Raw genomic sequence first — 14045 nt, 5'->3', positions numbered from 1 at the left:
CGGAAGTGGTGGTTATGTGTGTTGAAATGGATACATGTCTTGATGGGAATGTAGTGTCTTAACACTAGGCTTCTATGTTTCCTTGATATATCCTGCCATGATACAGTATAAAACTAAAAAAAGAATATAAGCATATTTCTTTTCTCACAACTCAACAAAATATAGAAACAATAAATAATTTTTCTTTAGGTAAAAACGCTCACGCATAGGCAACACTCTAAATCTTCTCACGCATAGGAACGCTGATCAATTTTCTAGATATTGCGCATTACGTTTTGTCTTCTTGCCTATTTTTAGTTGGAATCGAATTCACAATTATTTACAATCACTCGCTATTACGATCGCAAAGATTGCTATAAATTTAGTTTAAATATAAATAAGAATCGATAAATAACCCCCACCCCCCCACTCATGTAAAAAAGTAAACAACTAGAAAAGACTTAAAAATCTTTAAAACATATTATCATCATTCATGGCTAAGAACACTTTAGATTTAGCACCTTTCACTAAAGAAAAGACATTACAATCTTTTGTTCCGTTTGGGAGGTATAATGCCATAGACAGAGAAACAGTTACACATGGACACGTCAAACTTATAACACCCCCTCTGTGCTCACCAGAAGTTAACAAAACGACGTGATAAATGAAAAATATATATATAAATATATTCTATTTTTTTCTAATTTTCCAGTGAAAAAAGCAATATAATAATTTCGAACTGGTAATAAAAATTAATAAAATTATTTTATAGTAACACTTTTATTTGACAATTGACGTTATCTATCAAATTTAGGATTAAGATTTATCGTTTATCGGCAGATTTGGTTTCGCGAAATGATTATCTAGTCTAGTCCTAATTTCCATAAATAAAGTTATTTATAATTTAAATGGATATGATAATATCGCCCGTAGCTATTTTTATCTTTAACATGTGTAGTTTATAGCGGCTAACATTATAAAAGTTTCGTAGTAATGGGGTGGAAGCCATACATACATCGTCACATAATTTGTTAGCGAACGGTACATTTTGCTCAGTTTACGTATATTAATAATAAAGTGATTTTTTAAAATATTTATATTGGAAAAAATATAATTTTAAATTTTTCTAAGCGCATAACTCTTTTATTGTGCCGTGATTATAATGCGGCGCTCAGTTATAAATAAACTGTTAAACGAATTATATTGCCATTTAAGTGAAGGCAGTGTTTTAAGTTATTTAAATTAAACTGTGTGTATAATATTTTTTAAGTAATAACATAATAAAAACGTAAACATGAGTACGCCACAATTTATTCAAATAAAAATAGAGCCTTCTGACCAGCAATATGATGAAGAACATAGCTTGAAAGAGGGAGAGGTTGAAGAAATCCATTCAAAAAGTGCAAAATTTACAAATTATTATGAAGATGTGAAACAAGAGATACCAGATAGTGTAAACATTAAATCAGAACCAGAGGATTATGATGATATGTATGAGCCCCAGGAACATATACTGCCTGATATTTGTATTGAAATAGGTCCCTCGGCTTATGAACAACCTGAAGGTAATATTACCATTTAAAGAAGTAATTAATAATTTTACTTAAAAAGATTGAAATATAGATAGAATTTTTGAAATATTAAATCTAAAAATATACTCTGCATGTATCTATGCAGGGTAGGCAGAGGGAGAGGCAATCAGATCCCCAATTCTGCACGGTTCTGTACTGCCCAATTTTTAAGACACATTTTTATTAGTAAGCTAAAATAATTATTCCTGCAACAATTTACAGTCAGATCCCTATATGCCACAATGGTCTTGTTTTATTAAATTAAAATATATTTTGCAATATTTATTAATTGAAGCATCACTAAATATAATGAAAAATGTTTATTTAAGGGAACAGTCTTCTTACAAAAACAAAAAGTAAAAGATCAAAACCTAGAGCTAAGGGGAAAAAGCTTAAAAAAGCTACTGATGAAGAATATTTACCTGCAAAGACTAAGAAAAAGGTATTATTATTAATATTTAATATTATTATAAAAAATATTGATTTAAGGATATTAAAAAAAAAAACAAATAATTTTGATGATTTTTTTTCTTTTATAGTGTTTCTGGCTAATTGTAGGCTAGGTGGAAGGAACCTCAGAACCTAGTGTTAAGACTCTTAGTTCCCATTAAGACACAAACATTGAGGCATTGTGTGTTGAGTGGCAGAACTCAGTGTCACATATGCCCTCGTTAGCAGGAAATAAATATATTAAATATTCTTCAATTCCTTTACTGTACTGTGTACCTTGCACAAAATATTTCCCTCAGATAAAGATTGAACCTATAACAATCAAATTTTGCATTCTGATGCTGTCCTATTAAGACTTGATGGCCTGATAATTATATAGTTAGTTATTTTAATAAAATATGTAACTGTCTCTGTGACACCTACAAATATAAAATATCAAATATGCAAATATTTAAATTATCACCTAAATGTCTATGAAGAGATAGTATAATTAATGAAATTTGATTTATTGCACGGATATATTGCATTGATAAAACTTTATCTAATATCGCTTATCTAACAATATGGATAAGACAATTAGCATAATTTTAAATAATAATAACAGTAAGTAGAATTTAAATGGATTAATGCAAACATGGTGTAAGTCAGAAAAATTAGTGTAGTCAAAATAAGGTGATTGTGGCGCTGGGGCACGAGGGTGTGACTGTAATGCGATGGTTGGTTGACCTCCACTCAAAGGAATTGATTATTATTTCTGAATATTTCCATTTCTTCGCTCTGGCATCGAGGTAAAAGCCGCGTTGAGTTCCGTCGGTGGAACTCAATAAACACGAACACTTGACGGAAAGAGGGGAATGGAGCGTCTAAGTTCCCTCTACCTTGGTGTATGCGGGATACAACGTGAAACTGATTTAATTTACTTTGATTTATGAAAACTAATAGGTTTTTATAATAATATTATTTGACCATTCCTATCTAAGATTGGCTCAGTACTTTTTGTGTTATACAGTGTTTTTGTCAGCACCACTTTAAATGAAACCAAAGTTTTAACTATTCCTAATACAATAAAAAAAAAACCCAAAAATGAAAAAGTATTTTTTTTTAAATAAAATAAATAATAAAATTATCGTTGTAAAATAAAAATCCATTTGTTAAGGACAACGCACGCACACATAAACCAACTCGCAGGGACACCGCCGCACACGCCTCATTCTGAAATCGAGTCGTAGGTATTGCCGATAGAGTTCAAAGTCGTTTAACCTTCAGTAGTATTTTTGTAATAGTAAATGTTTACGTTATTGGTATCTATGCGTACTGCGTCACACACTATACAGGTATGAATAAACATCGTGAACGTGAAATGATGAAACGTAAAATCGTACGTCTAAACTGGTGAGGTAACTTGATTAATTTCTTTAGGTCTGCGTTTGAAATATTTTACTCCCGTTGTTCCCATAAAAGCAGCGCTGACTCTTCTATCCTGTATACATATATTGTATTTTTTTATTTAAAAACAAATTTTATAACATTACTTTTAGCCAACTCTTGCAAACCCTTTTTTCACGGTAATAAGTAATTTATAAATTGAAATATGATACAAAGATAGTTCTTTAGCAAATTTCATTAAAATCGGTTCAGTGGTATAGTTGTGAAAGCGTAACAGACATCGACGTGTGTCTGTTACTTTCGCATTTGTACAATTTCAACAATTTCTTATATTGTTTCTTAAAAATAAAATTAATACAAAAATTAATAAATACAATATTAATTAATACAAATCTACGGCGGTTTTAATTCCAGTCCATTCCTTGATGTTTCTTAGCCATGACTTTCTTCTACCGCCCGTTTTCCTTTTCCCAGAAACTTTTCCCATTATTATAGTTTGCATAAGTTACGTATACGTTATTTATTTATTTATACAGTTTTTACGCAACCTAAAATCTTAGACTTTGGTTATACCATTTGGCATTAATATAGTAATACATGTTGTGTCGTGACATCATGTGTGATGTGAGGTAATTTTATCTAAAATTTAAAATTTTATTTTTTGTAGCTTATTTTTTTTAGCCCATTAAGACACTTCGGTTACGAAAAAAAAATATAGAAACGTAATTAGATTTAATATAATTTTATAATTTAATCTCTTTCAGAAAAAAGAGCCCAATGTCAAGCCTACAATTAAAGGAAAAGCCAAAAGTAAGTATTTTCAACCTTTCTCTTTCCTAATTTCTTATCATTTTCTTAATCAATCATAAAAAATTCTGGTGGCTGCTAATGACTTGTTTTAGCATTATTGTTTTTTATCCAAAATTGCGTTTATTAGATACACGTTCTCATCGAGGTCGGCCGAATACAATATAATAGATATTATAATGAAATTATTATAAATAAAATGAATGTTATCGTTTTTAGCTGACGCGGAAGATCAAAAATATTCAGACGAAATAACAAAACACATAGAAATAGTGACAATTGACGAAACGGCGCGACAAAAAGAACACCACACGTTATTCAGTAGTAGAAAACATATGAATTATACTTGCGAGCCCTGCGCCCTGGGGTTTGTGGTGGAGGAGGCTTATCATATGCACATGAAGATACATTCGAAGGTAAGTTTTGGAAGAAGTTTTTGTTAGAAGTAAGTAGTAAGTAAAATCGACAATGATGTGTCTCAAAGGTGTATGGTTGTTTACGAAGAGATTGTTCACTGTTAGGACTGTATTTAAAAACCGATCTTGACACAAGAGAGATATTAATAGATATATATTCGATCTTAGACTTAGAGCGAACTATAAATACGGGCCTTATTAGTTATTAACACAGAGTACATTTACAACATTAAAAACAGATAAGAATATAAGCTGATATTCAGCAGTAAAATTTTATTTCCGGTTCAGTAGATAATTAAAATAAAATTAATGTCACGCAATGATTTTATTATTCGAACGGCAGAGAATTTCACTCTGAAGAATATTAATTATACTTTTATAACATAATATTTTCTCTTTTTTTTCTTTTTTGGACAGAGCAGTAGTAGTCCAAACAATAACGTAGTGACTCATCACATTTGCAGGAGAACGGCGACCATCTCTGCGACATATGCCAGGCTCGCATGAAGACGGCTGACGTGCTGTACCGGCACAAGTTGCGCCACTACCGCCGCTACCGCTGCGCCATCTGCCTGTTGCGCCTCCGGGACAAGGACACGGTGGCCGCACACGTGATGCGCGAGCACCTCGGCACCGCCTTCGAGTGCCAGCACTGCGGGAGGGACTTCAAGTGAGTATCCCGCATACGGCAGGGTAGGCAGAGGTAACCTAGTGTTAAATCCCCTATTTTCCGCTGAATTTTCGAGACTTTGTATATTAAGTTGAGAAACTCAATGACACGCTTTTGCCTTGGTACCAGCGCGAAAAAATGAAAATAATATCGTTAACAAATATTAAATCATTCCCCCGTAGGACTCGAACCTACAACCGTCACATTACAGAAACATGCTTGTCTTTGCACCACGATGTCTTCGACGTGATTTAAGATTTTTTTAAGTGATTTTTTTTTATTTTATAGTTTTTTTTTCAGAAATGTATGAAATTTAAATGTAATAGGTATTGAAGCCTGCACCTCAAAATCATTTTTGTTTTTTTTTTATCCGTGCTTTTTTGAATCCGTGCTTGTTATTTACGGCCAAGCACCTTTGGCAAGAGAGAATGGTATTTAATAAAAATCTTTTGACATATTAGCAAAATTTATATATAGGGTGGAATTGTCAGCACCACTTTAAATGAAAAAGTTTTAGCTACTCTATAAAAGCCTAATATAATTCAGAAAAAAAATAATTCCCAAAAATGAAAAAAATATTTTTTCAAACAAAATAAATAATAAAATTATCGTTTTAAAATAAAACGCCATTTGTAAAGTATAACATAGGCACGCACACACTTACCTGTGAAAGCGGCAATGTCGCATACGTATGTGTGCCTCACACGAAATACAGGTATGGATAAAAATCGTGAAATGAAAAAAAAATCCTACGTCAAAACTGTTGAGGTACCTTGATTAATTTTTTTAGCTCTGGGTTTGAAATATTTTACCCTATATGCAGTTTCAGTAAAAGAAGCGCAGCCTCTTCCACCCTGTATTTATAATTCTAAGCACGCTTATAAGAGTTTTGACGTAGCTTAATGAGAACAAACATATGACTTGGTGGTCAGGGCGCGCGAACGTTAAACAAGAGGCTCCGGTTCATATCCCGCCACTTTTAACATTCATTAGATTTTCCACAAAATGATTATTTTTTCTTTAAAAATGCTAATTCTACACATTTATTTCCAGACGTCCCCAATACCTGAAAAGGCACATAGAACAGATGCACACGCGTCCCCTACACCTGGAGTGTCCTGTGTGCAGGAGAGTCTTCCACGAGCGGGGCTGGTACAGATGTCATGTTAGGTGAGATAAACTGTTTTATTAAATACATATATAAAAATATATTACTAACAAAGTTTACTATTCAATCCAAGAGTACTATAATAATAATAGTGCCTGGAAATAAATGCTGTTAATGTTGGATTCGGAAGCTAATGACAGTTATATGTACATCTGTTGTACACTATATTTTTAAAAAAGCAACTGTTGAATTTCTTGCTGGCTCTTTCTCAGCAGAACCGCCTTCCGAGCCAGGGGTAGTTTCCTGTAGGATTGACACTACTGACATTTATATATAACTTGACGATTCAAAAATGCTTGTAAAGGCCTCATTGGATAAAAATATTTTGATTTATATTTTAAGGAACCTAACACTAAATTCTACTATTTCCAGAACGCACAACGAAGAAGTACGTCGCAATGTAGAACGTAAAGCGATCTGTTCTCATTGCGGCCGAGAGTTCCGTAATAAAGCGTATTTGACCCGCCACCTACAAACCCACGAGGACAGGCGGAACGCACCTTGCCCGCACTGCAGCAGGTCGTTCAAGAATGTTGAAGTGCTGCGGGTTCATATAAGGCAACATCATTTGAGGCCGAAGTTGTGAGTTAAGTTGTACTAGTTGTATAACATACGTACAATCCATGTGGCGTAAGCTGAGCTTTGCATTTGTGTGAGTGTATTTAATTATATAGTGTAGGTGTGACGATGGTTTTTGTTGTTCGATTTATTAAAAGTAAAAAATAGTTAGCACTGTCTGAGTACAAGAATAGAAACATTTATGTGACCTAGCAGTAAAAGGAAAAAAATTCGCAGTCACTACACTGTTCTTGATGATATAACGGAAGTAATCAGTATTAACAAAACCAAAACAACAGACAAAGAAGTAGAAGAAAGTGTATTGTGATTATGTGATCTCAATATATTTGTTAATGTTAAATAAATTTTGTTAATAAAAGATTTTTATCTGGCTCTACTTTTTTTATTGGTAATCACTCACACAAATGCAAAGTTCAGCTTACACCTCGCGAAATGTATTTATATTCTTATTGAAAAATTTAAATCTTGTAACACGCAAAATATTGTACCAATACAGAAATACTTAGAAATATAAAAAGTTCTATCTTATTTTTTTTTCAGAAATGAAGATGGCTCTGTGAAAGCAAATCCCACCAGACGGTCATATGCGGGATCGAAAGAAGATGTGTAAATACATATTTTTTATTATGTAACATTTATTTCTGACTAGCGATCCACAATTTTTGTGTTCTACTTCCCATATTTATAGACTGCTCTCTTTGAGCCTTCACATCTTGGTGGGAACCCTTCAAGAGGTACTTAGACACTAAGGATGAAACACAGTGACTAATTCATAATTCGCCAAACTGAGTGTCTTAACACTAGGTTTCCTCTGCCTATCCAGCTCGGAGCGGGATACAACAGCGTGAAGCAGTGAATAATAATGATACTTGAATTGTTTCCAAAATTTCTAGGTTCAAATCCCGCTTCGTCCAATTTTTTGTAACCTAAGTGTGGAACAAAAAACGTGTTAGAAAATAAAAAAATATTTAATATTTATATAAAATAACCTTCGTGGCACAATATAATAGCGTCTGGCTAAACGTTTTCTTAAATTTAAATTATATTTTCTGTAAACCCATTTATTGCAGTCGAAATGGTAACACTACATGCATGGAATGTGGCCGCGTGTTGACAACACGCGCCATGCTCACGCGGCACACGCAGAGAATGCACATGGATCATACTAAAAAGTAAGTCATATCCTCACCGGGTCACCTATTTTCCCTCCCATGTTGCATGGAGTAAAATGACCAACCTAACATGGCGCAACCTTGTTTAACTTCTGACTGGATGTCGTACGAAGGCCACACGCCGGGTAGTATCTCCCATAATTCCTTTCTTATAATCTTGTCCAACAGAAAACTAAGGATTATGGCCAAAAAATTTTTTTGACAAAATAAATCGGATCTATGCACCTTCTTCTAGGTCTAAAACCTCCTCGGACGCTCCCGCATTTTTGTTGTTAGTATTTTAGCATAAATTTTACTACTCCAGCTATTTAATTCTCTATTAAAACTGACAACATTGGTCAGTGCATAGTGTTTTGCTTTTGCCTTTAAACAAAGGCACGTTAAATGCACCTGGCCAATAGTCTAAGACCTTTTCTGTTTTCCACTACAGGTTGTTTCATTTCTCCGCAGCTCCCGCTGCCTCAGATTTCGTATGGCACCCTCAACTTCTTTTATATTGATTTCGCCACCTATTTTGTAAAATGTGTGGCTATTATTTCACCGACCTTTGAAATCATCTCTATAATTCTATAGATTTGAAAAGATCCCCGGACATCACTAACTTTTCGCGAGAAAAGATTCGTGTTTTCTCGAAAGTTGTTCATTAATGTTTAATCTCTTTGTCTAAAGTTTTACTCTTCGTCTTTATTAGTGCTTATAATCTGAGATGTTTTTGCAGCTTGTACAGTTTGGCTTTTATATCTCTCATACTTTTACCCTAACCCAAGGCCATTAATCCTATCCTGCTTTCTTCTATCTTTCTATGGTATCTTTCAATTCATTATCTTACCATTCGTCTTGCTTTTTTCTAAAGCCTCTTTTCCCTATATCATCGACGTGTATTGCTTGTTCGGCCATATAATTTGTAAGGTTCTGCTAAAATACTTTAACGTTCTCATTTCTGAAATAAAAATTTGAAGTTCTTGAAAACTTTTTTTTCATATTCCTCTATGATCGGTGAATCTAGAAACTTAGACACTGTGTGGTTGTCTTCAGTTGCCATGACTTTAGTACATATACCAACAGATTCCAATGCGACTATTGCAAGAGGCTATACTTCACGAAAGCGGAGGTGCGCTCGCACATCGAGTGGACGCACCTGCAGCTGCGGCGCCACGCGTGCGCGTGCGGGCGCGTGTTCCGCACGCCCGCGCGCCTGCGCCACCACGCCTGCGCCGTGCACCTGCGCCTGCAGCCGCCGCGCGACAAAACCTGCCCGCACTGCGGGAAGATGTTTGCGGTTGGTGGTCACTCACTCGCTCGAATCGTTTTGATGTTAGAGATAGTGTGACTGTAAAAGGGACTGGTTGTTGATTCGATCTGCACTTGAGGAAATTAAATATTTCTTTATATTTTTATTTCTTCGCTCTGGTGTGGAGACAAATGCCTCCAAAATTTATATAAGGACAAAATTAGAAAGAATTAGAAGAAGGTTAGAAGGTTCTTAAAAAAAACCTTAAGATTTATGTCAAAGAAAAATTATATATTAACTGCTATTTATTATATAAAAGTTGTATAAACTTGTATGAAAAAAATTGGCCAAATATTATTAATGATTAATATATTTATATTAGTTGTTAGTGAAATGTTAGTTCAGTCAATTTCATGTTGTTTTTAATTTAGACTTTGTTATTAGTACTGAATACTATATTATTCTTATTAATTTTTTTTTACATTGCAGAGTCGACAAGTCCTCAATCGCCACATTAAAAGTCACTCCGGGGAAACCTATCCTTGTAATGAATGCGGGCAAAAATTTAAAACACAATCTTACGTCAAAGTTCACTACAAATTAAAACATTTAAATATGACTCGAGCGGAAATAAAAGCCCAGACAAAAAGAAAACTAATAATGGTGGACAATTTGGATGAAATTATGAACGCGAGAATCAAAAATGTCGTAGCTAATATGAATAGTGAAGATCCCTTAAATATAAGTGATGAAGGGTTGCCGGAGGTGAAAAAAGAATCGGATTTCGAAGTACCATCCTTTGAAACTTTTTTAGATATACAGCGTGAATATCGAATTACTAAATGAATTGTCCGTATAGGAATAAAAATTGATTTATTTAACATGAATACCCCTTAAAACTAATTGATAAGGGTTGCCAGAAGTTCCAAAGAAAGTGGATTTTGAAGTACTCTTCCTTCAAAACGTTTCCAAGTATACTGTGTCAATAGTAAATGAATAATTTACAGTATTGATAGATAATATAATAATAATATAAATACCATCATTTGTAATATTTACAGATATACAGGGGGCGTATTAAATTACTTAAAATTGTAATGGATAATTCAAAATGAATTTATGAGTGCTATCTCGGTCAATATGAGCTTTGTCAAAAGTGAAAAAGGAAGTATGTTTTATTATTTAAGTACACTGTATGAATATAGAAAGAATAACTACAATATTGGTGCACAATATAAATAAATTAAAAATGGCAAGCTCGTAGGCCATAATAAAAAGAACAGCACAAAACATAAATGAACATAATTGTATAAGTGAAATGTAATAATCAAAAATATTTATTTAACACAAGTATAAATACTAATAGACTGAGATCCCAGGGCCCCCAAACCTACGTCATTTTAGCAAATCTGAAATGTTGAGGATTAATAATCTAATATGTAGGTAAGACTATGCTTACTTGCTAAGTTGTAAGTGGGGCCCTTTCAGATGTAGCAACAACTTAAGTTAACTTACACGTTCACCTATGTTTAAGTAGAAACGCTCATATTTGAATATGTTTTTGAACAATAATGTAAAAAATATATATTTATTATTACCAGACCTTTAACGTGGGCCTTTACTCCTGCGAGGCGTCCTAAATGTTGCTTAAAATTGGGGCAAACTACGTTATTCTAGCAAGCTTTAATGTTACATATATCTAGAGATATTAGACTAGTAAGACATAGTAGACTATTTCAAGACCCGTTAAGCACCCAGACCAGATCAATGGCTCAATAATCCCCCCAAAAAGAGATATAACTTTATTTGGCGCTACCTCTGAAACAAAAAACCGAACAAGGGCGAGACGGGCTCGCCCACCGAGGGTACCGTACAAAAATTGAAGGTCTCGAGCATTTTCTAAAACTCAAGTTTAGTTTAGCCAGAGCCCTTTCATCTGATACTTCATTTGAACTAGCGGCTTTTATACCAAATTTTGCCTGCTTTTTAGGACCATTAATTTTTAGGATTTAACTACAAATGTATATTTTTAAGGTTTTGTAGTCGTACTTCCTGTAGAAGAAGTTGTAGTACCTTATTGATTTTGATTCCCTTTATAGACCATATCTTTTTTGTAAGTAAATATAAAAATACGGTTTTTTCAGGAAATCAAGGTACCATAGATCCGAGTATATAGTTGAATTTCAACTCGATATTTCCGAGCGTTCCTGAGATAAAAGCTCTTGACAGGCAGTAAGTACCAGAACGAACGAACCAGTAGTAACAGAACGGATGGACAATAAGTGATCTTATAAGGGTTCCTTTTTTCCTTAAGAGGTATGGAACCCTAAAAATGGAGTTTAGAGTAACGTTCTTTCAAACGTTTCGAGCTACAAATCGTGAAAATAAAAATACTAGTTGGTACTGGTGGATAACTAAATTTGTAGGTAGATGAATCATATTTCCTTTTATGATTAAAAACCCTTTAAAAACTAATTGCTGAAGGTTGCCAGGAGATAATAGGTACTGGATTTCAAAGAACTAATCTATTAAACGTTAATAATACCATGTGAAAATTGAATGAATGACTTACAGTAATATAAATTAAGTTATGGATTCAATAATCAATAATAATTTATTCAGTATGAGTAATAACTCTTTGAAACTAAGTATTGCCAGTTGGGAAAAAAGAGATTTATAAGCTTTAGAATGTTTTAGAGATACCTCATGAATATAGAATTAGTCAAATTAATGTTTAGTTGTGATATTGTGATGATAGTAGAAAGAACAATGATAGTCATGGGTGTTAATGAAAATGTTAATGATACACCACTACAGGTTTTGTGAATGAAATAGGAAGTAGTGTTTTGTAAAGTTCATAATATTAAAACAAATTAATTTGACTATTTATTCCCAATTATTTTATTAATATGCGGAAATATTCATTGACACACATTTTATTGCCAAGTTATATAAAAAATTGTCTTGTCCAGACCATCTTATAGGTTAGACTAAACGAGGTGTCAAATTCCGCCATTCAATGTCAAAACTAGTTAATTTAAATTGATTTTTTTCTGTATAAAAAGAATATTTTCATTAATATATTTATGCAAATTAAAATTATCACGACTAGATTTCTTCCTCTAATTATAGAACTGAAACAGATTGAAGGGTATTGTTTTACTTTTTAATTTTCTATAGTAATAAATGTAACAGGTTCTGGAAGCCTATAATTTCTATCAAAGACGTTATTAATATTTAAAAAACAATAAAATGTTATCTATATCTGATTTAATATTTCATATACGCTAAAACTACAACACTTCAAAAGTGCAAGTGTACAAAATGAAAAAAAAAGTAATCTTACCAGTATTTTATTCAATTATATGTGGTATGTAATAAATAACTTTAAAAGTTGAATATTTTAATATTAATAAAATATGATAAAAGTCCTCATATCGGTCTTTGAAATATTACTCTTTTATAGCATATTTAATTTTAATGTTTTCTCAACTTATAAACGGATAATTTTTACTTTGTTGTTTGGTCTTCAATATTTTAAATATTAAAAAAAGAAAAGAGAAATAAAAAAGTGTATTTATAAGTAAAAATGTCCGCTACGCTTTGATTTTTTTTTATTAATTTACCTTACCAGCTCTATTTTTTATATTACTGGCAACGCTGTTTCATTTTAATGAAAAATATTTATATTTATTTATATTATTCCTGATATAATTTAAATGTGTATATAGTTATTTCTGTAATATATTAATAAATGTGATATAGTTATTGGTAATTTTGATTTGAAGAGGAGAACGGTATGAGACGTCACCGCTCAGAAGTAGGGGCAGATGGCGATGCAGAATTTATTTTAGGATTTTTATTCTCCGATTCATTACGTCAGGCGGCCACTACTCTTCGACAGTACTATATATTAAGTTATTTATAATATTCCTATTACTCAACATAGGTATAAATTAGTAGGAAAATTCGTCATGCTTAAATCGAACTGGTAATTTCCTACTTTTAAATAAAAATATGTATAATACATATATAAGTATTATATTTATTATCTACTTTAATTTATATTATGTTGTGCTTAAAATTCATGTGGTTTTTGTTTAAATTTAGACGCATAACAATTAGAGACCGCCAAACACTATGATCCCTACATACATACATAGTATGGTCGACTAGTCGTGGCCACCCTGATTTAGATATAAATGACTGCGCATTATTGATTTTAGTTTTGATTATTTTCATTTTTGATTTTTCTTATTTTCTTCACGAGTGAACAAAGTGCAAAACCTGACTTCAGGGTGGCCACGACGCGTCGACCGTACTGTAAATATCTGTGTATACGATATTTTTATTAAAAATATAAGTGTCAATTTTGTAATAATATTATAAATTCTAATAAAATAAATTGAATTATTTTAATAATTATGTTATAATATAAAGAATTTTAAAATTAGCTTAATAACTTCCTATGATCTCCAAGTTAAGTGAGGAGTTTTGTTTATTTTACCATTAAATAGTAACGGTCTACTGTTACTTAATTATTGTATATTAAAATATTGCAATGCACCTAATATAGACCGTTTTTAATTTATTAATAGATATATAATTGTAGAAAC

The 14045-nt window shown here is 32.4% G+C and overlaps 1 protein-coding gene across 7 annotated transcripts; it reads left to right on the top strand.

Moving 5' to 3' along the window:
* The first annotated feature begins 758 nt into the window (after positions 1–758).
* Positions 759–12864, top strand: LOC146529721 (zinc finger protein 711-like). 7 transcript variants are annotated; one of them, XR_014879009.1, is made up of 12 exons: positions 759–1544; positions 1880–1992; positions 4151–4196; positions 4413–4609; positions 5074–5279; positions 6333–6449; positions 6820–7029; positions 7567–7632; positions 8097–8198; positions 9264–9477; positions 9919–10868; positions 11574–12864. XR_014879009.1 is itself a non-coding variant. In XM_085201794.1 (12 exons), the coding sequence occupies exons 2-12, from the start codon at positions 1274–1276 to the stop codon at positions 10273–10275; spliced, it is 1899 nt and encodes a 632-aa protein (XP_085057920.1). In that variant the 5' UTR covers positions 759–1020; positions 1250–1273; the 3' UTR covers positions 10276–12864. The 7 variants fall into 7 exon arrangements, 4 of the variants coding, with proteins under 4 accessions (XP_085057920.1, XP_085057919.1, XP_085057922.1 ...); XR_014879008.1 differs by having other exon boundaries at positions 9919–10872; XR_014879007.1 differs by having other exon boundaries at positions 9919–11314.
* The last annotated feature ends 1181 nt before the right edge of the window (positions 12865–14045 follow it).

This window comes from Heliconius melpomene, chromosome 18 (genome assembly GCF_056956725.1).
Source record: "Heliconius melpomene rosina isolate 202511_hmr_F chromosome 18, ASM5695672v1, whole genome shotgun sequence".
Lineage (NCBI taxonomy): Eukaryota > Metazoa > Arthropoda > Insecta > Lepidoptera > Nymphalidae > Heliconius > Heliconius melpomene.
Note: the sequence above shows the minus strand (reverse complement) of the source record. Positions and strands in the feature narration are given on the sequence as shown.

Excerpts from the sequence above, each read along its gene's own strand:
- LOC146529721 (XM_085201794.1), top strand. The coding sequence starts at position 1,274 with ATGAGTACGCCACAATTTATTCAAATAAAAATAGAGCCTTCTGACCAG. Across the intron at positions 1,993-4,150 it reads CTGCAAAGACTAAGAAAAAG|AAAAAAGAGCCCAATGTCAA; the intron begins GTATTATTATTA and ends AATCTCTTTCAG. Across the intron at positions 4,197-4,412 it reads AATTAAAGGAAAAGCCAAAA|CTGACGCGGAAGATCAAAAA; the intron begins GTAAGTATTTTC and ends TATCGTTTTTAG.